Raw genomic sequence first — 23,483 nt, forward strand, 5'->3', positions numbered from 1 at the left:
CGAGGGCCAAGGCTCATGTTTGGGTGGGCCAGGCTCATGTTTGGGTGGGCCTGGCCCACCATCTAGAACCGGGCCTGGTGCCACCCGACTTGTATTTTGCTGTTTCTGTCATTGCATCCAGATATATGACACAACAAGTAACATTACACCTACGACAAGCCAGGACTATTGGCTTTGTCAATAGTTGTTAGTTGCATAAGATAAATTAGCAGCAACTATGGCTGGTAGTATATAATGTTGAAAAAGCTTCTACTTAACGACACCACAACAATGTTGCTGCTCCTGCGTTTCAAAAAGAGAAGAGAAATCCAGAGAGAAAATGACTCTCTTTAAAGGATTTCCCTTCCCCTACAACGCTCACCTGGCATGACGTCATGCCGTAAATTCTCCACTAGTAGAAGTGAGTAGTGAGAGCAGCGCACATCGATGTGCCGCTGTCACTGCAGTCCGGGAAAAAACTGACCTCCCGTGTCAGGGCACAAAACAGAGCCCGATAGAGACCCGTTTCGAGGCCCCTTCAAAAAAACTGCCGGTGCTCAGACCCGGTGAGACCCGGCCCACTTAAAGCCCTGGTCGAAATAAATAACTTGCATCTCATACTCCGGGCCTAATGAGGCATTTTGTTTGTCTTGCGCGAATAGAAGTGAAAAGCGGGTAAAACCTGCCAAAGGTGGGAGAGCTGACAAGTACGATTCAAATCCTGAGACTGTCATATCAGTGCATTCTGGATACTGTAGTCCTGTATCAGGTCAGTTGGACTTAGTGGGAGGAGGGAGATGTGGCCACACCGCGAGAGCTGCCGACTTTTGCCGACAGGTTCCAATTTTGTCCAACATCGTGTGATTCTGTGTGAATCACTTCCTTGTGCCTGGAAAAAATGCAGTAATGCCTGGCTCTCTGTAAAACATTCTAGTGCCACTCGGCCAAATCTGCGCTGCATAAAACTGAAAAAAATACAACAATCTAGCATATCTGAAAACAATAGTTTGAAGGAAAGTGCTGGCCAGGAAAAGGTGCACCTTTTTGACTTTTAATCAACGTATAACCATGAATATAGTTATGGTATTTTTAGCTGCCCCTTTAATGCAGATTCAAACTTTGTTCCTCCATTGTTACTGTATGACAGAGTGGGACTTGGTGACATTTAATTCAGTTGTTTTGTCATCATTTCCCTCTGCTGGTTGACACGTTTCGCTCCTTTGGCTAAATGTCGAGCCTGCAAGCTTCATCAGGGCTTGAATTGATCGTAAAGGCAAGCCATGCCTTTTTATTGTGTCCATCGGTCAGTTACGTGCTCAATATGCTAGTCCTTATAAGCTCGGAGTCCATCTGCTAGTCAGCAACTTGCAGACTGAGAAAGATGCTAGTGGCCACTGGACAATTACAAAATGTATTACTATAAAATTCATACTTACTAACAGATGTGTGAATCTGCATGCATTTTTCTTTCACATCTTTGTTACATTTTTGCCATTTGTAAAAATAGTGGGAGTAAGCTTTCGCTATAGATAAGTCTGTGCGGACAAAACTCTGCAAAACAACCTACAAAATATTTCACGGGGAGAATTACTAGGACACTGGCAAGCCCTTCCTCTCCAGTCTCTTAAAATCGTACCTTTTTTTAAAAATTCAAATCGTTTTTATTGAGCAATAACAAACAAATGACAAATAGAAAATACAATAAGACAAAACCTAAGTAATCATAGTCATAATAATAACAACGATAATGACAATAATAATAGTAATAATTTGCTCAAGTGCCAAGTAGGACATTCGCAGCGGATCGTAATCGTAATCGTACACAGGTGGTCACACAAAACATATTTCTCACATGAGAGTTGATCAAAGATACTCTGCAGGAGATAAGTACAAAAGGCCTCACAGACGGAGGTATTGTTTGGGTGTTCACGGAGGGTCATAAGAGAAAGATGAGGCGTCCAGGGATTTCCACAGTTTCCTGTGTGATTTGCGCCGGGGAGAGGTGTGGAGAGATCCATTGTCTGCTCCTCTTAGAGTGGAGAGCCGTTCCTGCCACGTCCTAAAAGAGACCTCATTGGCGTTTTTCCATTTACTCAGTATAACTTTGCTCGCTAGAGTGAGCATGAGGTCTAGTAAGTAGCGATCCTGCAAGTCCTTGATCTTAGGAGCCAATACCCCTAGTATAATATAAGAAAGTTCCTTGGGAGGGAGGAGGTTAAAAGTCTTATTTATGTATTTGTAGATCTTATCCCAGTATGATTGGAAGGTAGGGCAATAAAAGAGCATGTGAGCAAAGTTGCCAACGTGAGATTTGCAATTCCAGCATGTAGGACTGTCGCTGAGCTTAAGTTTAAAAATGTTCTCGGGTGTCCAGTATGTCCTATTTATTAACATTAGTTTGGTTTGTGATAGTATGGGTGATATTTTATTTGAGAATTGTGTCAAATGAATTTTCCCCCAATCAAATGGGATGCTGCTGGAGTTGAGTTCAGATTCCCATTTTGCTTCACATTTCCTGTGCGATTTGCGGGGTTTGGGAGAAAGAAGTTTATATATCTTAGAGATGGTGTTCCCAGACTTTACTAGCTGTGACATCTTGGAGACTATCGAGGGGTCAGAGGGTTTGATGGAGCGCGTCGAGAGGAGAGATTTTAGTTTTAAGAATTTATAAAAATCTAACGGTTTAAGTCCGTGACGGGTCTGGAGGTCAGAAAAAGGTAGCGGTAGTGTACCTATAAAGAGATTTTTGACCAGATGTATTCAGTTTTTAGACCAGTGTTCCCAGTGTAATATGCAGAATGCATGACTTTATGTGTTGAAAGTATGAGGGATGTATTGGAATGGTAAAGGGCGTTGGAATGTGTTTATGGGTCCGTTGGTGGATGGCTCTTCAAAGATAACGGGCTTCCTATGTACGGCAGTACCACATTAAAACGTCCTCTTCCTCAGCTACTTGTGTGCCATCCCACTTCTTCACAAGTTGACACAATCTACTAACTAAAACCCTCTGAATCGAGTGGTTATGGTGAGCTAGGCAGCCACTTGCCCCAGCCACTGTCATAATAGACTAACTAGTTTTATACATGTTCAATCTCACTCGTAATATTTACGAAAACGGAGGGAAAGCAGGGACATTTACAAAATAGTGTTCTGTACACATTTTCCTGCTACGTAGCTCAGAAAGTCTTCAGCACTCTAGGTGTTGGACTTCAGACATGCACGCTCATTATTGCAAGACTTTGCAATGACCTCATGAGAATTTGAATCCACATGCTTGTCACAAGGTTTTTCAAAGTCACTTGCATTTAGAGGCATTAGCAGCTCTAATCCCTCAAACCAAGCTGGGTCCATCGGTAATAGAGAAGGGACTGTGACTTACATTTCTGCTCTAGACACTTTTATATTATTGACCCCTAGTACCTAGAACAGTGTGGGTTTCCTCAGAAATTCTCCTAGGTCCTCTTATGCTGTTCTCTAATTGAACGTGCTCTTCTCATCCTTCACTGTCTGCGACTCACATGGAGAAAGGCGGTCAGCTTTGGACAACATTCCTAAAAGGCTTTGTTACATCCAGCTTTCTCTTTGGTCTTCTGTTTCTAGTCACAAGAATGCACTGTGGTCACATTACGGTTGTGTTCTTCATCTAAAGACCCTACTTCGTAACTGCTGGTACATTATCCTATATGGGAGAGGATGTGGCCTAACGGCTAGAGCAGGCAACCTCGGAGCCGGGGAACTGGGTTAGAGTCTCGTCAGGGACGATCAACATCTTGTGATTCTGGGCAAATTACTTAATATCCCCATGCTTAACAACATAAATGTGACCATCTGTAAGGCAACTGGTGCTCATGTAAAGTGCTCCGATCCCTTCGGGTCGCTATATAAAAATCCAAAATACAAATAAATAAATGAAATCTCTCACATTCTCGTATAAAGGAGATAAAATCAGAAGGGTTCTCTCCCTGCCCATCCACAAGCAATCCAATAGTACCAATGCATACCCAGTGCTCTGCAGCCTCCTGGCTCACTGAGCCACAGATTTGCCAGATACACCTTTCACATCATGCTTTGTCTCTCTTAATATTACAGATGAATTCTACTTCTCCATGCCTGCATATATAAGCAGAGGTGCAAATTGTGTTGGTTCTATGTTGAATTGGTTTGGTCCAGCATACTATCTAGAAGAAATTTCTTGAGATGGTAAGAATATCTTGGTTTGCCAGGACACTCTGGTATGGAGGAGTGTGTCTGCAAGATGAAGTTTCCCAATTCGAAGGATCTAAGCTTCTCTGAAACTCTGTGGCCTCCAACTGTTGTTGTAAAACTCTTAAGTGACTCGCGTCTGGCACTCTGCTGGGTTCTTTGTCCGGCTCTATTTAAAATGTAGTTGGTGAGTGCCAATGATGCAGTTACCGCTGGGCATTCCGTTACCTGAAATGACACCAGCATCTCAGTATACCCAAGCACTGGATAGAAGGCAACCCTCCCTTTTTGGATACAGTTTGTTGTACTCATCACACAAATGAAGTTACTCCTAGACTTGTGGATCTCAAAGCTCCTCTCTAAAAACTGAGAAACCTGTGTTGTCAGAGTGCTGCTACGACAGAATATTGTGGATACACATGTTCTTTATTCATGGAGGATTATCTGGACACTAAAATGAAACCCCATATTGAAGAAACGAGGTGCGGTAGAGGGCGCATATGCCTTGCTAAATATTTAGGCATTTAGATTTTGGCTAGGATGTATAGGGATTTATGGGATGGGCAGGGCTGCCAAAGCGCCATCCCTTGTAGCTTCAGGGAGCTTTATAATGAAGCCAATGGCTTTGCTCCTTTGTTGTACGGCTGCGGTGTTCGGCATCTACAGATGTTGTTTTCGCGCGTCATGTATAGTTTGCTTCACCAGTGTCTAGCTGGCTCGTTCCTTGAAGCAAACTTTGCAATCTGCAAATCGACTGCTTTGCAAGTTTTCTTCAATATTAAGGAATATTTCTGGTCTTCAGTAACTGGGATCTTTATCACACCGTCCAAGACGGAAGTAGGTGGAAGCCAAATATTTCCATAGACCACCTATATTCTTAATATGTTAGACAATGTAGTACTCTGGTGGCCCCTTTGGATTCCATTACAATTAAGTAGGATGGGGTGCAGGAAAGTCTGACTTTGTTCTACTACAATGCTTTAGCATCTGTCGTTCCACGAAAGATCCGAAATCGGGGCGGCTTCCAATGGAGCAGGCCATCTCTACAATCAGGAGCATGCCGCCTTACTCTTCCGATGAACTTCCCACCTATTTAGGGGGTACCCTCTAGGTAAGGTTTCATAAATCTTATATGTAGCATCCTACATTGTATTCGAACACCTTAGCCATTACACGTGCCAGACTAAGCATCTTTAAGCAAGTATAGGATACTAAGATACTCTTAATTTTCATTTACTTTGCAGAAATTGTTGATGTGTGAAAACCTTTTCCTGAAGTAACACTAATCAGTGAAAGATGGGGGTTTCAGGATTGGGCAGACAAGTTTACTGCTCTAATATGAGCTTGGAGGGTCGTTATCAGACATGATCTTATGATGAAATGAAAACTGTCCGTTCAGAGGAAACCGCTCACTAAAAGCCTGGAAGCATTCACAAAGACATGGGTACGATTCAGTCACGAGTCACAACAAAGGGACGTAAAACTGAAAATCATCTCCAGCATACCAGGAGCTAAGCTGCCATTTTAAAAGGTTGAGAGAATGCTGGTCAAATTATATTTTCTTATTGGCAGAATTGTACAGTTTGTAAAACTGCTCATAAATAGTGTAATCCAAAAGGAAGAAAATAAGAATTTGCACTACTGTCTGAGGCCAGCCAACATTCCCAGCTGGGCAGCACCGATACATGGAAGGAACTGAAAACACTTCGTAAATCCTGAAAGAAGAAAGGAACCGATGGAACCTGCAGGGGCTTTCAGACTGCCTACCACAGAGGCGGGAAGAAATGCAGCTAAAAACATGTCATAGTGAGAATAGAATCTAGAGAAAACACGCTGAATAGAGCAGCAGCGAAGGACGGCGTCGTTTGCACTGGGAACAGCGTTGTTTCCTTAGCAGACTCAAGCCTTGGAAGACAAGTAAGGAAAGAACTCCATGCCATCAGGAAGCTGAGCCTGGGTCTCAACAAGCAGGGACAGTTCTGGCATCCACAGAGCGAGTGAAATGGAGGTGACCAGTGCTTACTGGATGACACTTGAGACCAAACCTGCTTGACGTTCATCAAACCGGCAGCAACGCGCCAGCGTTGGTAGATCCGTAGTGATACCACAACCAGGAACGATGAAAAGAACTTGTCTTCTTTAGCTCTAGTTACCGGTTTTTCAGTTTCACAGCAATGCAAGTCATTTAATATTAATGCAATGCTGCCATAAGGATCATGGTAAATTCAGACTGTGCACTGCTAGACACACACAGACGTCAGCAGCACGCGAGCACCAGAAGAAGAAAGACTGTCAAAAAGAGTGGTCAATACATCAGATCGATTAAGGAAGCTGCTGTTTCACCAAGAACTTAGAATTGGACTGAAGGCCGTTCAAAAAGTCTCTTGGCTAGATACATGGGTGGTCCACTCCAGCAAGGTACAAAGGCGTGCATGGGTCACCACGCCCATCTTAACATCTGCCATGACCCTGTGGCTATAGCTTTTTTTTAAATTACTGTTTCAATACGGCAGACATCCATCTTCGAGCTGTAAATTAAAAACCATAAAAAGGTGCAAATTATCAAAAAGTAGCAGCCTGGTAGGAAACTCTGCAAACAAGCCAGCCAAACACAGGGGGAAAAAACGATTTATAAAAGTGACAGGGAGAGGGTGGGGGCAACTAAGGAGGAGTAGCAGGGTGGGTGGTGGGCAACTGAATGCTGGCATTTGGAGAAATCAATGGAGAACAGGAGATAGGGTGAGAGGAGACGGGGAAGCAACAGAAGAATAGTGGGTATGAGAAAGCACTACAAAAAACAAGGGGCGGGGCTCTGATGGGAGAAGCAGGGGAGACAGCAAGAGAACAGATGCATTCCTGTGGAAGGTCAAAAGAAAGAAGTAGTTCCCTGAATGCAAGCCGTGGAAAGATACAAGTCATCTAGTCACAAAGATGAAGAAGAAGATATGCTTCAAAGGAGGGACAAACACGGTAGGAAGTAAGGACGGTATTGAATAAGAAGAAAGCAAATGAGATTGATAAGAAAGCCAATCGATGATAATCAATGGGCTCACCTAAAGCTTACTCCATGCATTGGTACTGCCCTCAACAACAGACATCTACAAGATGTATGCTGGAGAGACCTATACAACTGACAGTTTCACCTTTAACTTTCGGCCCTGTGAACATAAAACTGTCAGAGTTACACACATTTAACAAGCATTTGCAATGCAATTGGTCTCGCATTTATGCGAGTTTGAGTTATTGACATTGCAAATAACAATGCCATTTTTTTTTTGTTTTCGAAATTAAAACGTAAATAAAAGGCATTGTCCTTTAGAATGCCAATAGCTTAAACTCGCATAAATGCGAGACCTATTGCATTGCAAATGCTTGTTGTGTAAGGATGCAGTTTCCAGACCTGTTCTAACAAAGCTGCCTTGGACCTGTAAGATGAAGTTGAGTGCCTTTTTTGTGTGCCATCTCGCCCCGTTGGGGCCTGCGGGGACTTAGGCTTGTCTTGCCTCCCCCAGGTTTGCTAGGTGGGTGGTGGCACTCCAAGGCCCCTATTGGTAAGCAGGGTAGCGCGGGTGGAGGGGGAGGGAATTTTAAGTGGGTTGGGTTGTTGATCGACCTCTTTAGCAGTAGTCACAACATGGGGCACAGACATGATATTAGCGGCTTCACTCCGCCCCTTTCATGTTTCACCTGTGCCCTTTGTGATCCTATTGTCCCTTCATTGCTTTACTAGGGCAGGCTGGTTACTTTATTTGTAAGAGTTTACATTTGCTCTGGATAGGCAGGTCTGGTGCTGTCAGTGGGCATGGCAACAGGACAATTGTTTGGGAGAGTCACAAGGGGGGTGAAGAAAGCTCAGCGAGGGCGGGGGAGATGTGGTCCAGGAGCAAAGGAATGGATTGGGCAAAGGTAACAGGACAGTGAGTGTTTGGTGACGTCAGTGGGTGCAGCAGCAGTACGACATGTTTTGTTGTGAAGGGAGGATTTTAGAGGGAGGGGGCAACAAAAGTTTGGGAGGGTGGCCTTAAGATGCTTGCAATATATTAGAGGTCATTAACAGTTGTGTAAGGCACTTTGCCTAGGTTTTTGTGTAAGGATTCAGTTTCCAGACCTGTTCTATTAAAGCTGCTTTTATCCTTAAGATAGCGTTTAATGCCTTCTTTGTTTGAAGGCTCGCTTAAAAGAAAAAAATTGCCTCTTGGGCAACCACCATTTTTGTTTTTGCCAATCCTAAAATAGCATCCCAAAAAAACCACTGGCAAAGCCAAAAGGTTGCAAAGGCAAGACATAAGTATTTTGCCACTGCTTCTATAAATGTCTAAGGAATTTACAACTTTCCCCCCAAATATGTAGGATTGCCGTTACTGTAGTAAATTAGCCTTCTCAATGTTCATGTAGTGATCACTGGACCTGCGTCAACTGGTATTTACATTAAGCCTGTACAATTCACAGTCAACAGCAGTACTCCGCACAGTACCAATGTACACACTACATGTGTAGAACGCAATAGTGTAGGGTAAGAGGGCTGGTGTTGGCTAAGTTGGACAACTGCCAGCATCATGTGAACCTGTAACGTCACCTCTCACTAAAAGGTGAGAAATCCTTCTAGAACAAAAAGAATGCATGATTTTGTTAATGCCGGTTTGTACTTGCTACATTATTGAGGTTGCTAAAATAACTTTTAAGTAATGTGTTGCCGGACTATAGTACTGAGGCAGCCTTTCTGAGCCATGCTGTGTCAGGCAATCCCAAATCTCACTGTGCGCTTGGATACCCTGCAGTTTTTTCCCGTTTTTTTAAAAGTTTCGTTTGGAGCTTTGCCCCACCAAATGTACACAGCGATGTGTATGGCCAGCTGTCTACCGTGAGGCATAAGGTCTCTAATAACACACTTACACCACCCTAGCAGAGGCGGTTTCACTGAAGTCAGCGATACATTCATTTATTCCTGACTGAAAAACATAGAGAGGCGGCAAATAAACCGGGAGACTCCTACAGCTGACAGGCCTGCCAGACCAATGACTGCAGATCAGATAAACCCAAGATCAACACGTAGAAGAGGCAAAATACAGAGGTCACTAAAGCACTGATAAACAACCAAAGGTGATTGAACTTTGATGGTTATTCATTTACCAGGCTACCCATAACCTGCCGAGAATTCCTATGCAGGCTGAAGCGCCCTGTGATTTGAGCACAGCTTTTATATCAAATCAAAGTTCAGTGCATTGCCTTCTCATCAGCAGAAACAAGCAACGCTCAGGCCGCTCCCCCTCACGTGATAAGCCCACCACCCAAGATGTATTACAGACCCCGCTGAACCACCCTCTCTACCCCCGTACCGAGCCACGTGCTCCTCCCCTAGCCCTTTACGGAAATGCTGACTGGGTGAGAATTGCATGGGGGATTCTCATCCCACCACCATGGAGATCTAATGTACCACTGACACACACACAAACACACGCACTCACAATCACACGCACACAACCAAAAATAAACCACAGTCCAACTACCTACGCCCCTCTTGATGCGTTAGAGGGTGTTATTCCCAGTGCCGGCGTGTCTTTTGGGGGTAGGGCAGCAGGTCTCTTCTCATCCAGGGTGAAGAAGAGGAGTCCCAGCCACACCCAGCCCTGGGGGAGGCCAACGACCCTATGCATGTCTGCCTGGGTGGGATGAACGGCAGCAGGGAGCAGAAAGTCGCAGAAACATCGCCCCCTGTGCAGACGGCGCATGTACCTGTCCCCTCCCGCCTATTGCACCTGGAGAGGCTCTTTCTCAGGTTCCAAGTCTATCCGCTCCGTGCCGCGAGCTAGCATCCCCTCCCACCACCCACACGTCCCGGAAACAATTATCCTGTGTGAAGTGAAACCCTGCTGTGAGATTTGCAGGCTCCCTGTAAAGCTGCACAGAGAAGGAGCGGCGTCCCTGAGGCTAGTTTTGGCCAAAAAATGCCGCTTTTGAGCGCTGAGAGCTGCAGTGTCTCTCAGAAGAATGTGCAAAAAACGCTGAATCGAAGTGAGCGTATAACATGAGTAAACCTGCACCGGGAACCAAAGTCACCTAACTCTGCAACAAGAAGAAAACTGAGCACGGCGCCGCTTCAAGGACACCGCGCTCGGTTTCTTTTTTTAAACTGTAACACTGAGCGCGGTGTCCTTGAGGCGCGCACAGCGCTCAGTGTTATTGTAAAAAAATATAATGAAACCGAGCGCGGTGTCCTTGACACGCTCAGTTTAAAAGTAAAAAAAAATAAAAGTGCGGTGTCCCTGAAGTGGACGCCGCGCTCAACATAAATGATAAATATAAATAAATAAAGCGAGCGCGGTGTCACTTGCGGGCGCTGCGCTCCTTACCGTAATAATAATGAAAAACATACAATTTCAAGTGAGCGCGGTGTCCCTTGCGGGCGCCGCGCTCTTTAACGTAATAATAATGAAAAGCTTAAAATTTTGAGCGCATAGCGCTGCAGCCGCCATTGTCTACATCACTGTCCACTTTCAAAATAGTGCCGACCCACCAGACAAGCGCTTGCCATGACGTATTTGCTTGGCTTTCTCGCCTGCTAAAAGGTTTCTTGTCTTTATGGGGCCATGTGTTTGTCCCCATAAAGATAAGAAACCTTTTGCGACGAACGCAAAGCAGGCGAGGCCGTCCAAATGGGACGGCCGAAAAAGCCGAGCGAATACGTCACAAGGAGCTTTTTTCCAATGGTTGGCCATCGTTTAGCATAAACGGTGACGCCAGCCAATGGAAAAGAGGGGCGGGGCTTAATGCCCCTTACAGAAAATTCTTCATATCATTAAATCTCGCCAGCCAGACTGGGCATGCGCGCAGCCTACGCAAGGCGAGACCTAAAAAGAGCACCATCAGCTGGTACTATACATTTACAGGCTAAAAAAGTGGCAGTGACACAATGTGCTATAAATGAAAATAAGAAAGTATTTTGGCCATAATTACCTGGGCCGGTCTCGCAGGTGACCGGGTACTGCTCGATGACCGGCGCTGACGTGTTGGTGTAATAATAGGTGTCATGGACCCACCAGTACGGCCTCTGCCCAAACAGGATCCTAGAAGAATTGAAAGAGACATCATACCCAGATTAGTAACTTGGACTCTAGATTTTATGCTACTTGTTAAACATTTCTGCCTATATTGGGGTTCATTTTCTGCGTATCTAATGTATTCATCTATCTTCATTTTGTGTTTTGTGAAACTATGAAGATGCAACTGGTATTTTTCAGTATTTATGAAAAGATAAATATACAAATATATACACATCTGCAGCTACCTAAGGAAATCTCACAGATGGCACTAGGCGGGGTGTATAGGGTGACTGATGGCTGGGTTGGTCCCTTTCGTAAGGAAGATACATGATATTTTTACTACTTTTGCACCCGTGCACGAGCCTTGTCGAAGCCCAACCTCAGAATCTTGACTTTACACTGCGGGGTGACCTGACATGGGTAATGTCCATTTAGCATTAATGCCAAAGGCTGAGTAGCGTTTTTTCGCCATTCATTCGCTGCCAGCTTTTTGGAAAAACTGGCACGTTTTATCTTTTCAGGCCTATTGGTTCCTTTTGACGGACATTATGGACTTTTGCGACCCTTTTCGTAAGGATTAAAATCCATGATAGCCAGCTCTGACAATTTTAATTAGCGACAGTTTGTCTCTTGCCCGCAGGGCCGGCCTTCTCCAGCATGTGCGAGCAGGGCCCACGCCCACGACCTGCGTAGGGGTGAGGGACAAGTCTTCCTACGACTTAGGTCCAAAGAAACGTGGGATTAAACACTTTTTCTGAAGGGTGCGCGTGCCCTTGTATGCTTTTTGATCATTTTTAGGTCTCGCCTACACATCGCGCATTCGCTGCTTAGGAAAGACCTTTAGCCATCGGCACATTTTGCGGGCAAAAACGTGCACGCGCTGCATTGCTTCCAATGGCAATACGTGCACGTCTGGTGATTCCCTTGCGAGAGCGAGTGGCGGCGACATATGGTAGCAATTATCACGCCTTGCCGCTCACTCCCGCAAGGGTATCGCGCAGGCCCCCTCCTCTCTCCCCTCCCCCTGCTCGGTATCCTTTTGGCAACTATCTGTGAGGTGAGCTTTATTCAATCTTGCATATTGTCGTTTTTTTGCGTGTTTCACCACGGAGCGCATTTAGCGTAACACAGCAGGTCACGCTCACTATCAGAAGTTTGAATGCACGTCGCCAGCACGTATGACTTGTGTAATACAGCATGTTTACCTTCACTGCTAAAATCTTCATCGCCTGCTGCCAGCACGGTTATATAGTTGCTGCCCAGTATGTCTTCACTAGTTCAACAATTAGTGTTTGGAAACGCAGCATAGTCATATTTAGCGTATAGCGGTATTAACCGCTTGGCGTAATAGATAGTACGGTGATTCACAATCAGTGGACCTGCCCGTCATCATCATGGTGACTTAGCTTTTGAAGGACATGCCGCATGTGTCACTAACACGTTTTATATTAGTATCATCCTTCCAGAGACATCACTCACCGTCTTTTCTACGGCATCACTTCATACTTCAACCTCCCTTTGCATGCATGAGAGGCGTTTTCCTATCTTACTTCACTTTCTTGGTTGAGTTACTTGCTCATAATTTCATCGTGCATATGTTAGCATGAATGTCAATTCACGCTTGTTTTAAAGAGCTTTGTCAGTCACCTATAAACATTGTTAACTACATTAAAACATGTTTGTTCTAATTGTATCGGATTTAGCAAGTATTTTTAAAAAGCACAATTTCTCCCTTTACTTTTCTGTGTTGGCTTTAAGGATAGCTTGCCCCATTGATTGAAGTATTAGCCCCGCCACCAATGGTTGACATATTACACTAACTCAACCCTTGAGGAGAGGATGTGGTCCGTCGGCTAGACTGCCGACTTTGGTGCTGGAAACCAGGGTTCGAGCCTCGGGGTCGCGTCCACATCCTGTGATTCTGGGCAAATCACGTAATCTCCCCGTGCCTGATGCAACAACAAAAAACAAAAAACCCCCGCTTAAGTTCAGGTCTAGTTGCGCCCCCGGCCCTGATTATAATTGGGCTACAAATCCCATGTTAGATGCATACTCTTTTTTGTGCACGAAACTGAAATATGTTCTGCGTGCATAACAGTAGTGTTTGCAGCTCTAGAAACTTGTGTGCATGTATAGGAATGGGGGATTAAGTGTGTGTTCCCCATTCAAGAGTAAGTGAGGTGAGCACAAGTTACACAACTGTTAATTTGCAAACCCCACACTATCCCAAATTTGCAAATGCGCCATTTGAACCCTGTATTAGTGGCTATGTCGTGATATAGCTTCAGTATGCATAAAGCCTACAGATCGAGAGAAGTGAGTGTACATTTCAGTTTAACGTGGAATAATTATACTAGTTCATCATTATTTCACCGGGCAAGCACATATATTTATCGATAAATAGCAATCACACTAGAGATTTTTATTTATATTGGAGCAAAAAAGTTAAAAAATAAATAGCAGTTAACAATGAGATTCAAGGAAGAGGGGTTTGGTAGATGTTGGAAAACGGGGCAGCATCTGTGAGTCCTGCACAAATAACATGACTACATTTGTCCTTCACTGGGAACCAAACACCCAATTGTAGCGCCTGACTCTCAGAGGGTAGCGTTGCAGAGCAGTCTGAGGCTTACTCAAGGGAGGTGGTGTGGGCTAGTAATCGCCATTTGCTGGTGCACCAAAATAACACTCAATAATTGATTGTCCAGTCTGTACTTTGCTTTATAAAAGTAAGAGTACATTTATTAAACACCCACACTACTCAATACCATGCACCAATTTACAAATATACATAAGCTGTTGGAATTACTTTATGACATTGCATAACATCTCCACCCCTCCCGCAGGGGGGGTGGGGTCTAGTACCTCCACTCCCATGTATGCACATCAACTTGCCCCTAATGCAATTAGTTGAACATAACCTGGAGCGAGGGCCCTGCGCACTGGCACCATCCCAGTGGCGACCCACCCCATTACCTCAACAAGCATTAAAAAGGGGTAAACCTGCCTTGGTGACACATGACCCTGACTGAGCATCTCCTACTGACCATAAAGTATGCACCTCTATATCTTAAGGGCTAGCAGTCTGGGGTCTTCACCTAAGCGCAGCAGCAAGAATCCATGTTTACGCACACTTTAGAATGACAGTACTCATCACCTTGGTTGACCAGTTGAATGCACTGCAATTAGAGCCTCTAAAGGCATCACCGATGAAATCACAGGATTACGCATATACAGCCAGACACCCTAGCAGGACTGTCTGACAACATAACCCCACTTGGCTTATGACATCACCTTACACCAGCACATCACGTTAAACAAATGAACTTCAGTCCCTCTGAAAGAAATAACTATTAGTAAATGCATTTCGGTGCAGTTAACCCACTTCACCTCCAGGGGATGCCCTTCGTAGTACACCCTCAGCTGCAGAACATAAGTTCCAGCCCAGAAGGTGATAGATGCTGGGTGCGCCCTTGAGGGGTTATTCTTTCAGATGCACCATGAAACTTATGGGTGGACGGTTCTCCGTTAGGCTGGGGGAGGCTGAGGTGCTCCTGCAGCCCCCATGCACTGTCTTTCACTCATGAGGGTGACCCCCCTCCTCTGGAGGCCACCAGGCGCCAAAAATGATGTTCTCCCCATGCCTTGCAAAGCATTATGGGGCGCTTAGAGCTCCTTTCCGTGAATATTAGATGAGCGGCTCTCCCACTGTGCCGGGGAGAGCCGCGCTGACGATGCTGGCGGCTTCGCCGCTTCTTCTCCCTTCAGTGGGGGGCCCGGTCCCACCCGGACCCCCAGGTGCTGCGAGGCGACTCGGGGAGCCCACCCCCGGCCGCTCCTTCTGTTTCCTGGGGCCCGGTCCCACCCGGGCCCCTCGCGCCTTATTTTCTGGTTCGGGGTCCCGGTCCCACCCGGGACCCCCGCCTGCCTCCGCGATCGAGGGCAGCCTGGGGAGCCCACCCCCGGCTGCCCCCGCCGGCTCCCCGCCCGGCCAGCACCCTCGCGTGCTGCCGCGGGAGCCGGCACGACTCTTCTCGTCTGCCCGCTCCAGCGGGCAGACACGCCGCCTCCTCCATGGAGCGGTTCTTCGGGGGGAGTGCTACGGCACTTCCCCCCACCTTCTCCACCCTCGGGGCCCGGGGATGGGGTCCCGGGCCCTCGAACACCTTCGGGGGGCGCGACGGCGCTCCCCCACACCCAGCATCGGTTGGGGCCAGGGTGGGCTCCTGGCCCCCTGCTTACGGCCACCTTCACGGAGAGCGCGACGGCGCTCCCCATCCTCCTTTTTCGGCGGGGGCCAGGGTGGGCTCCTGACACCTTGCGGGGGTACCTTCACGGGATGCGCGACGGCGCACCACGACTTTTGTTCCTTGGGGGGCAGCCCTCGGGACCTGACCCACCCCGGGGGCAGTTGCCAGACCGGCGGCGGAGCCCCACGTGCTTCGTCGTCGGTCCCATCCAAGGTCAAAGGTTGTGTACCTTCTGGGGGGCATATCTCAGCCCCCAGGGGTCCGATCTTCTCCATTTTCGCGTCTTCTTGCTCCTGGTGGCACCCCCCGGCCACTAGGCGCACTCTCCTTCCTCCTCCGGGTCTCCAAGGGGGTGCCTTCTGCAGGGAACGGTCTTCACTGGCTCCCTGCGCCAGCCCTTTGCCCGGCTCTGGTTCTGGGCCCCTCTTCTTCCTGCGCAGAGGCCACTGCTCCTGCGCACCGGTCCTGGGCTCTTCTTCTGGTGCTGTTAGGGTCCTGGGGGCAGTCAGGGGGTCTCTCCTTCCAACTGCCCATTGCGCCAGGCTCCAGCATCTTCAGCCTCAGCCGACCACACCCCAGAGAGAGCTTCTCTTCCTGTGCAAGCACTTTTTAAAAGTTGAGTAGGGGGCTGGCAGGAAGTCCCTGTTGGTCCTATCAAACAGCGACACATCACTTTCCTGCCCCTGCTCCCACCTTCTTGTCCAGCCTCTGGGTTTGTTCAAAATGGCGGCGTCCAGTGTCTCTGGCCACATGGCCTCTGAAACCCAACTCCTTCCACGCTGCCTTCCCTCCTTGGTGCAGCCTGGTGCCTGGCACCCAGCGACAGCAGTTGATGGATTGGCCTGCAGCCCCTCCAATCTTCCTTTCGTGGAGAGGAGGCCCTAGCTTGTGGAAGAAAGGTTATCAATCCATCCAGCTGAGGTCAGCCCTCAGCCTGGGTCAGGTCCTGGCTGGCTCAGAGGAATATGACAGTTCCGGATGACCCAAAAGCAGTACAAATATGACTTTGGACTCTGTAGAATACTTCTTTTCACATTTGCTACAGTGGACTTAAGTGCGTGTCTGGAATCTGTAGGCCTAATTTAAGTTAAACTAGCCCCTGGCTCCACATTCCCACAGGGGAATAAGGAAGTGAAAACACAGTAAAACACACTGACTTTCCCTGGCATGTCTCTTCCATCCTGAGTTCACTGTGGGTGAGTCCCAACTTATGAGGCTCCCCCACAGTAAAAGCTCCACAATAAGGTGCTCAAAAAGCGAAAAATCCAGGCGGCCCATAGTGTCAGAACCACCTTCTAACAGTAGAGAAACAAGGTACCCATGAGCTTTCGGATACCGCTGCTACGACCACCCCTTCCCCCATCCCCCCGGTCCCATTTATATAGGCTTCTAAGATATGGGGGTAAGAATCCCCACAGCGGGTAGCTAATAATAGCCTACATCACTGCCTCAAACCCGGGAACGCCGACGCAGAGAGCGCAGGGGACCGCTTTGACGTCACCGAGAGCTGGATATAGAAACACATGGCTGCTGAGTGCACAAGGCCTGCTCACGCAGCTCACGCCTCAGGCTTTCCCAGCCCTGCTATCACAAAGCAGCGCTGCTCCCAGCAGACCACTTCCAGCCTGGCAACGGGCAGCGGCAGAACACAGTGCCGCGCCTTCACAGGTAATGGCTGAACCGGCCTTCGACTATTTTTTCTCAAACCTCTGCACAAATGCGGACACATGCTTAACCGCCACCAATGTGTGTGAACGTGACAGCTTGGTTGTGACGGAAGGGTTGGTTGGGGGACAGCAATTTAGGCTGAGCTAAACTCTCACGTTTTCAAAGTCCTTATGTAAGAAGATCAACCGGGCCTCGATTTCCCATTGCATTCTGGGACTTGTTTTCCACATTTAATAATTGGATAAAAGGGGACTACAAATTCCAGAATGTATCCAGACTCGATGACCAGGACAACTTGAGATCTGTATTTTTTTCAAATCACTGTACAAATATATTGAGTACCGTTGCATTGAACATTTGTAGCACGTTATTTCTAGCTCTTAGAAATGTTAAAACTGAGACACTAGGCAAGAAACGCAATTTAAAAACATGTTATTAGTGGTATTCGTATTGGTAACAATGATGTCTCCACTGGTCTCCACATTCTTGTGTTGCACGGTCCTTAAACACATTTCTGCAGTGTTGCACAATGTCCTCTTTTTAACAACGAACAACCACGAACGTTTTTTACAAAAACGGAACATGGTAAATTTAAAAGATATAGATAGTTTATTAGGACATGGTGTACTTGTAAATACGGTGCTTTTTGAAGTGGCAGCAGCTATTTTCACGATCTCAAACGGGCAATTTTGTGGTAGTCAAAAAGGCCAGTTTCAGATCGCATCGCTCTCCTGTGTTACCATTCCAATCGGCAGTGGCGTCACTGGGGGAGAGCGGGGGTGCGGACCGCACGTCACCATGAGTTACCGCACTGGGTGACACCAACCCTAGAGACGCCGCTGCCAATCGGCATCACAGTTAAGCATAAAAACAGAGAGGGCAGCTGAAATCATTGCACACCTGAGCAGCGGCTGATAGGGATGGGAGTGAGATGGAGCGATTCAGACCCTCAGCCAAGGAGCCTTTGAAAAAAGAGGCTTTGGACTCCCTTTTTAGAGGCGGTGACACTGGAGGGCACGCAACATGCTAGTACAGTGAGAAAGCGCCAGATCCGTGCAGCGCTGCTTGTGATGGCCTGTTTCATTCAATGTTCTGTCTTGGAAGTGGAAGGCTCCAAGAGAAGGGACCGTGCCTTCCTCCGTCCCCTTTAAGCATCAGAGACTTTCACTTTTGCAGCCAGGTACTAGGGAGAGGACACATGAAGGGGATTTGTGACTGATGTACGCTGTGTTACGCTATACCATAGCTTTAGTAGGGAGCTATTGAAGTGTTAGTAGGACAGGAGTGACATGGTACATTTGTTTGGGGCCTGTAGCAAAGTGTACTGCCATGTGGAGCACGGCTCTGAGGGGTGCCAGATACATGTTGTTTGTAGTCTGAAGAAGAGCGAGTCTCGTAGTATAACCTAGAAAGAACAAGCATTGGCATAGCCAATAGGTCTTGCTTTTGGGACCTTATAAGTATTTAGTTATGCAGCAAAATATCCTTGGTGCAACAACATCAACTGTTGCATGGCTAAACACTTATAAGGTCCCAAAGGCGAGACCTATTGGCTACGCCAATGCTTATTTTCTTTTCATGGCGCTCCTTAGCCATGCCCCCCTCCCCTTCCTCCTACTCCTCCCAAATTTGCATTACATATGCGGGGCACCAAACTTGGTCTTGCCCAGGGCGCTGTCTGAGCACAGGCCAGCCCTCCTCGGCTCCCGGAAGCCCCGAACTGACTGTGTTTTTTGCCTGTGTCCTTCCTGCGGGGCCTCTGCCTCACCCCAGGCCCCGGGGGCGCAGTTTGCGCAGGAAGAGCGTGCAGACCCCGTGCACTCCGCATCCTTTTTTCTGAGCGCAGCAAATCTTTCAAACATCCCTCAGAGATGGCCTGCAATAAAACAAAACATGGCCACGTTCAGCGTTCATCTCCTTTGGGACAAACGCAGGGTCGAGCGGGGGGCGGAATCGAGTTGTGTTCATTTGTGTAACGCTTTGTGCTACTCAGGGGGCGTCTAAAAGCGCTCAGGGGGAGGGAGAGATGGAAAGAGGGACACGACGGTGAGAAGGAGGTAAGTCAATGGAGATCTGTCCCCAAAACGCTAGCACTTCACTGGGCCCAGCAGTGCAAATCCCTCTTTCACTGTGAGGTTCTTTTGAAATAGGACGGTCTTCATTTTATTATTTTTTCGGGAGATTTATATAGCGCGAACTAGTACCGGAGGTATCAGTCAGGGCGCTTTACATGAGCACCAGTTGCGTTACAGATGGACACATTCATTTTATTTTTGCTAGGCACGGGCAGATTAAGCGATTTGCCCAGAATCACAGGATGTTGAGCGTCCCTGACGAGACTCGAGCTCGGTTTGAGAAACTCTGAGGTCGACCGCTCCAGCCGTTAGGCCACACCCTCTACCCTACATTGTTTTATCGAAGTGCTGCTACTACTTTGATGCAGCTGTAAGCAGCTGTTTTACGCTGACACCGCACATTATAGTGAATTACATCAAAAAGGCTCCGTCACTGGAGAATAGGAGCGCGAAAAAGGCAAAATATAATTTCGCCAGTGTCTCAGAGCATTTCTACAGCAGAGCTGATGGGCATTGTGTTTGTGTACTTATTAAACAAAATAGGGTTGAAGTCCTGGCCACCACTGTGCAAGCCATGTGATCTAAGGCAAGCCACGTGTACCTACCGATAACTCAATTGTCATTTCAACAAAGACATTTCAAGTTTCCGAAAGATACAGGTCAAAGTGGTTTGACAATTTGGGCAAACATGTGACTGTTTTTTTGTTTGGAGCCGCCTGTCTGTCCAGACATTACTCAAGCTTTCACCACTGGAATCCGCTAGTTGTGAGACAATAGACTTGCCCTACAGATCTGACTTTGTTGTGAACAGGATACACGTTGAGTAGAGACAGTAGGGTCGGTAAATACAAAGCGAAGTGATGCTCGGCCTGAAACCCTGAAGATAGGGTATTTTTGTTAGGGCTCTAACTGCTGTCAGGACAGCTCGGTGGGTTTAACGCGCTGCTTCGTAGCTCCGCATGAAACCCGAGGTCGGCTATGCTCTATACAAATGATTTTGTGATTCGCATAGGAGGCTCGGCAGTAACTCCATGCGAGCCTGCCTCAGCGGACACTGTTGTTTGTGCGACGCCTGCTTGACATGTTCATGTTACGATTGCAGTCATCTGTGGAAAGCGCTCGGAAGCTTCGAGGAGCTACGTCGTTATTTCAATGACACAAAAAAAAAACATTACCACAAAGGAGCCTGACAATTAACCCCAGCACGGTGGCCCCTCCGTAGGACTCGTTAAAGTGGCAACATAACATCACGGCTCATTACGTCACTGCTTGTGAATACACGAGACGTTCTTCTAAACACAATTCCTCCATTTTACATCATTGTGGTATCCTGGGTAAATCACTTTACCTGATTGGCCCCTCAGATCAAATATCTGGCATTTTGTGTAGCTACATGTTGTATATAATGAACATTTTAACCAGGAGCTGAATTGTCTGTCAGCTAACACCCAGCTGGATGGTACTCATTGTGTCATCCCGTGGATGATGAAAGGCCGAGTTGGCGCAGCTAGGATTTCAACATGCGAGCTCTGCCTCCCACCCCATAGGGATGACACCAGGAGGCGAGCTCAGTCAGGGTTCAAGTTGAATGTTACACACAGACGTCTTTAGCAGGTGCATTAAGCCACTGAGCTATCCCGCCAGCTCCTTTTGGTTTGCAGCAGCCGCAGCCGCCCGAGACCCAGACCCAGACCCAGTACTCACCATTTGAAGAGCAGGTTGAGCCAGTCGCCGATGACGGCCACCCAGATGAGCTTGATGCCCACCGCCTCGCACAGGTGGAAGCAGACGGGGAAGAGCACGTAGAAGGTGGTGCGGTGGTCGGCGGCGAAGGAGACGAACGTGAACCAGTCCTGGGAGCTCCCGTAGTTCACCTGCAGGTACTGCACCATCCGCGCCCCGGAGTCGTGGAGGAGATCCATGCCGGCCTTTCCTGCTCAAATCCCCTTTTCCCGACCCTTGTACTCCCAGGCCCCAAATTCCTATTGCCCCTATTCTGCTCAAAAGTCTAAAATTCCCACTTCCCTATAGTAACATTCTTCAGAATTCCTGGTTTTCCCTAGAATGTACTCCCACGTTTGAAATTCTTGCGTTTTCTTCGTTTGTACTCACAACTTCTTCTAAATTCCTACGTCATCCTATCCTGGTACACACACTTTATAAATGACTGCTTTTTCCTATCAGTAGGGCCGTTTAAATTGCTATTTTCCTACCTGTGGCACTTTCACACAAAAAGGTCTTGTACTCGCGTTTGCCTTAAATTCCTCCTCCTTCCAGTTTTACTCTTCGCACGTCCTAAATTCCCAGCTCCCTCTTATCTTTATATTTCCTCCTGGCCCTAATCCTAGTGCCCGCACCTCGTCCCTCGCACCTCGTCCCCCGCGCACTGATGGCCGCTCTGCAGTCATCGCTGCTTAAATACACCAGCCCGGGAGTGGGTCTGCGGCATTGACCTTCGACCCCAAGAGCTTCCAAAGAGCAAAACATACTGTTGACAAGAGCTCAGCAGTTTCAGGTTACCTGGAAATTGGAAATGTGGGAGAACCGTCAGATGACCGGCCCTGCGCCGCGCACGCCGCAAGCACGCCGCCGGCACGCACTGTCTCCATTGTTCAGCGCAGGCTGTCTCTTCCTGTTCAGCGCAGGCTGTCTCTTCCTCGGATAACAACCAAGCCCATGCCTGCACAAGGGCAGGGGAGATATTTGAGCGACTTATGGCTCCAATATTCCTCCAATTATACACCTAAGCAAGATTCTTTTTTAATAATATTTTTATTTAGTTTGTGTAGCAACAGTCCTTCTATGTCTACAGTTTTAACTCTGACTTCTTATCCTGAACAATAGTTACATTTAATTGTGATCCTATATAATGAACTATGCAGCATTGTAGTCCTTTTAAATAATCGACACAGCAAAATCCTTTTTTATTAGTTTTAATCGACTATTTTTATATGTTGGCCTGTAGTTAGCTTGTATGGTCGAATTTTGTTTGCAAAACCAACACGCTTAAAGTGGTGAAAGAATGCAATAGTGGCCCGCAGAAAGAGACCCGCAGAAAGGGGCCCGCAGAAAGGGGCCGCGTAGGAGATGTTTTGAGATGCAAGTACCAAAAGTATTGTATTGTTTTAATCTTAAATCTGTGAAGGACTTGTAGGTTCCACCCCTCGATAAGCAACACGAGCGCAGGTGAGCCTGCGTTGCATGCTACTGGTATGACCCCTAAGCTGGGATCCTGTGACCTATGAGGGTCCTGCTTCTTATGGCAGTGGGACTCCCGCCGCTCAACTGTGTCATCATAGGACCCTCGTGTAGGAACCTGGGATCCTATAACCCATGTAGGGTCCTGCTTCTTACGGCAGTGGGACTCACACCGCTCAACTGTGTCATCATAGGACCCTCGTGTAGAAACCTGGGATCCTATAACCCATGTAGGGTCCTGCTTCTTACGGCAGTGGGACTCCCACCGCTCAACTGTGTCATCATAGGACCCTCGTGTAGGAACCTGGGATCCTATAACCCATGTAGGGTCCTGCTTCTTACGGCAGTGGGACTCCCGCCGCTCAACTGTGTCATCATAGGACCCTCGTGTAGGAACCTGGGATCCTATAACCTATGTAGGGTCCTGGTCTTACGGCAGTGGGACTCCCACCGCTCAACTGTGTCATCATAGGACCCTCGTGTAGGAACCTGGGATCCTATAACCCATGTAGGGTCCTGCTTCTTACGGCAGTGGGACTCTCACCGCTCAACTGTGTCATCATAGGACCCTCGTGTAGGAACCTGGGATCCTATAACCTATGTAGGGTCCTGCTTCTTACGGCAGTGAGATTCCCACCGCTCAACTGTGTCATCATAGGACCCTCGTGTAGGAACCTGGGATCCTATAACCTATGTAGGGTCCTGCTTCTTACGGCAGTGGGACTCTCACCGCTCAACTGTGTCATCATAGGACCCTCGTGTAGGAACCTGGGATCCTATAACCTATATAGGGTCCTGCTTCTTACGGCAGTGGGACTCCCACCGCTCAACTGTGTCATCATAGGACCCTCGTGTAGGAACCTGAGATCCTATAACCTATGTAGGGTCCTGCTTCTTACGGCAGTGGGATTCCCACTGCTCAACTGTGTCATCATAGGACCCTCGTGTAGGAACCTGGGATCCTATAACCTATGTAGGGTCCTGCTTCTTACGGCAGTGGGACTCACACTGCTCAACTGTGTCATCATAGGACCCTCGTGTAGAAGCCTGGGATCCTATAACCCATGTAG

At 47.5% G+C, this 23,483-nt stretch overlaps 1 protein-coding gene across 1 annotated transcript in view; it reads right to left on the reverse strand.

Annotated features, from left to right (window-relative positions):
- Positions 1 to 21,607, reverse strand: part of LOC146799895 (glucose-6-phosphatase catalytic subunit 1-like) — a 42,293-nt gene extending 20,686 nt beyond the window's left edge. The window contains exons 1-2 of the mRNA XM_085620827.1: positions 20,920 to 21,607; positions 11,137 to 11,246 (exon numbers count right to left, since the gene is read on the reverse strand). Of these exons, the coding sequence (XP_085476953.1) occupies positions 11,137 to 11,246; positions 20,920 to 21,137 (328 nt within the window). The 5' untranslated portion in view covers positions 21,138 to 21,607. The remainder of the gene's footprint in view (positions 1 to 11,136; positions 11,247 to 20,919) is intronic.
- Positions 21,608 to 23,483: the final 1,876 nt, after the last annotated feature.

This window comes from Triturus cristatus, chromosome 8 (genome assembly GCF_964204655.1).
Source record: "Triturus cristatus chromosome 8, aTriCri1.1, whole genome shotgun sequence".
NCBI classification, from domain to species: domain Eukaryota; kingdom Metazoa; phylum Chordata; class Amphibia; order Caudata; family Salamandridae; genus Triturus; species Triturus cristatus.